The following is a 3166-nucleotide window of genomic DNA, read 5'->3' on the forward strand; positions in this document are numbered from 1 at the left end:
TTCCAGATCAGTCGCGGCAGTACGGTTCACCGCCGACGTGGGCGCACGGCCGCCGCTGAAACATGAGGTCACGTTTGTGGCTCGCTCTCGCTCACAACAAAGTGCGTGTCAGTTGTCGCGCAAACCTGCATTAGACATGACATTTTGATGTACTGTACTGGTGCAGTAGTACTGCGCAGCCCATATCACCGTTCAGAGGGTCTTGCTTTTGGGCCCAAAGTTACCGCCCAAGATCTCGTTTTCCATACGGTATATTCCTCCGCTACGTAACAACCAAGTAAATCCAAGCGACTCCGGTATCGTACTCCAATTCTGCGACGAAGCAGACAAGATTTCGCGCAAAAAATCCAAGATTTCGTGCACAATAGTGGGGCCGAGACAGCACTCACGTCTGGCGCGCCGCAATCGGGTCACAGACAATTTTGGTCCCCGCTGAGCCCCTAACTAAAACCCTACCTAATCCTTGAGAACCCTATCCACCGAGGCATTCCGTCGAACGCCTTGCGCGCGCACGGGGTGTCACGCGCATTTCGTCGAACGCTATGCGCGCCCATGGACCGGCAGGCGCATTTCGTCGGACGCCGCCATGGACCGGCAGGCGCATTTCGTCGGACACCGCCTGCGCGCCCACGGACCGGCACGCGCATTGCATCGAACACCATCTGCGCGCCCGCAGGTTGGCATTCTTTTGCAGAGTCATTTCCACGAACATGAGCAGCAGATGATGTTTATTTATTCAGAAGTAATAGCTTTGATTCATTACAATACATCAGTACATCACCAACAAGAACCAGCGAAATAACAGAAAATAAAAACATTGTGGAGCACCCGTCACATGTATCACTGCTACTATTACTATGACTACGGAGCAACCAGACGCGGCCAGCGAGCCATTGGTAATGGAGACTGCATATCATCAGAGTGACTGATCAGAAGTCCTCGTCGATGCTGAAGACGTGCTGGGTCGCGGCGCCGCCGTTGAGGTTGGACATGACGGACGCCTTCTGGTACTCGCCGACGCGCTTCTCGAAGAAGTTGGTCTTGCCCTGCAGCGAGATGAGCTCCATCCAGTCGAACGGGTTGGTGGCGTTGTACAGCTTGTTGCAGCCCAGCGCCATGAGCAGGCGGTCTGCCACGAACTCGATGTACTGGCTCATGAGGTCGCCGTTCATGCCGACGAGCGCGCAGGGGAGCGCGTCGCAGACGAACTCCCTCTCAATGTCCACGGCCTCGGAGACGATCTCGAAGACGCGGGACTCGTCCAGCTTGCCGCGCAGGATGTCGTAGAGGAGGCAGGCGAAGTCGCAGTGCAGGCCCTCGTCGCGGGAGATGAGCTCGTTGGAGAAGGTGAGGCCCGGCATGAGCCCCCGCTTCTTCAGCCAGAAGATGGCGCAGAAGGAGCCCGAGAAGAAGATGCCCTCGACGCAGGCGAAGGCGACGATGCGCTCGGCGAAGCGCTCCCCGCCGTCGATCCAGCGGAGGGCCCAGTCGGCCTTGCGGCGAACGGCGGGGATGGTGTCGATGGCGCGGAAGAGGCGGTCCTTCTCGACGTCGTCGCGGATGTAGGTCTCTATGAGCAGCGAGTACATCTCGGAGTGGATGTTCTCTATGGCGATCTGGAAGCCGTAGAAAGCCCTGGCCTCGGCGACCTGCACGTCAGACATGAACCTGGAGGCGAGGTTCTCGAGCACGATGCCGTCGGAGGCGGCGAAGAAGGCGAGCACATGGGAGATGAAGTGGCGCTCGTCGTTGGAGAGAGTCGTGTCCCAGTGGCGCGCGTCGGAGGAGAGGTCCACCTCCTCGGCGGTCCAGAAGGAGGCCACCGCCTTCTTGTAGAACTCCCAGATCTGCGGGAACCGGATGGGGAACATGGAGAAGCGGTCCGACGACTCCGCCAGGAGCGGCTCCTCCGCGTCGCAGGCGGGCACCATCGAAAGGGCGGCAGGCATCTTCGAAGCTCCGGCGGCGGCGCTGGCCTCGATGCGGGGAAGGATTTGCGCGTGGGGAATTGGGAGATGGGACTGGCGGTGGTTCTGGTGTGGGGGAATGGAGCGGGGGGCGGAGGAGGTTTATAGGATGGGGATCGGGAGGGAAGATTTCGAATTGGGATGGATTTGGCGGCTCCTTGGGAGGGAAGGAGGAGCGGGGCGCGGGCGGGGACGCCGTGCGGCGGAAGATTGGGGAAAAAGTTTGGATTTTGCCGGGTGATTTGAAGTTTTCGGGGGGGAGAAAGGAGGGAGAGATGGAGGGAACCGGCGACAGAGGGTGTGATTACTCACGTGGTGTTAATTTTGGGGAGTTAGGTTTCGCGTGAGCGAGCGAGGGCGTTTTGGTAAAAAACGGGGGTAATGGAAGTATCTCGTGACTGGGCTTTGTGCTTGCTTTGGGCTATGATTGACTCGCTTATTCAGTTATATGTATGGTGTGGCCCGGCTTGCCTCCACACAAAAAAATGATGTGGCCTGGTGACTGTGTGAAATTCGGCTTATTTTGTTGTTTTCGGGCGTGCTCGGTCCGAATTCTACTTGGCACCTTCAGCTCCAAACAGAGTGTATTCGGTACGTGGCGCACACCCTCTCAATCGAAAACGGACGGCTCATTTATTAGCACTACGTACTACTACTATAGTAGTAGTAGTCTTTCTCTTCTCGCTTTTTCTTGGCCTGGCCTGCTATGTTTTGCTTCTGTCTGCTTTCAGGCCGGTTTTGGCCTGGGTTTTTGTGCTTTTTTACTTGTTCCATTTTAAATTTCATGATTTTTTTTGTTTTTCAAATTCTTTAACTATTGCCAAATTCATGATATTTTTTCTTAAATTCATGAACTTTTTCAAAGTATTGTTTTTAAATTCATATTTTTGTCTCAAATTAGACAACTTTCTCCCTCAAATATGTAAAAACAAATTAAGAATTGTGAACTCTTTTCAAATCTGTTAAGTTTTCTAAAAATTTGGGAACTTTTTTCCCATAACTTATTAACTTTTCCTAGATAGGTGAGTTTGTTTCCAATGTCTATGAACTTAAAAAACATATTTATGAACTTTTTGTAGATCCACGTATTCAAAAAATGTAAAAAAAAAACAAAAACAATTCATGATTTAAAAATCCCAAGAAATGTGATTTTTTCGATTATTTTTCCTCAAAGTCTGGCCAGTCAACAAGTTGACCTG

At 52.9% G+C, this 3166-nt stretch overlaps 1 protein-coding gene across 1 annotated transcript; it reads right to left on the minus strand.

Annotated features, from left to right (window-relative positions):
* Window positions 1-711: 711 nt before the first annotated feature.
* On the minus strand, window positions 712-2250 carry LOC123407608 (ribonucleoside-diphosphate reductase small chain). The gene has a single exon (XM_045100773.1). It carries the CDS (start codon window positions 1947-1949, stop codon window positions 930-932), a length of 1020 nt encoding a protein of 339 aa, XP_044956708.1. The 5' UTR covers window positions 1950-2250; the 3' UTR covers window positions 712-929.
* Window positions 2251-3166: the final 916 nt, after the last annotated feature.

This window comes from Hordeum vulgare, chromosome 7H, assembly GCF_904849725.1.
Source record: "Hordeum vulgare subsp. vulgare chromosome 7H, MorexV3_pseudomolecules_assembly, whole genome shotgun sequence".
In the NCBI taxonomy this organism is placed as follows: domain Eukaryota; kingdom Viridiplantae; phylum Streptophyta; class Magnoliopsida; order Poales; family Poaceae; genus Hordeum; species Hordeum vulgare.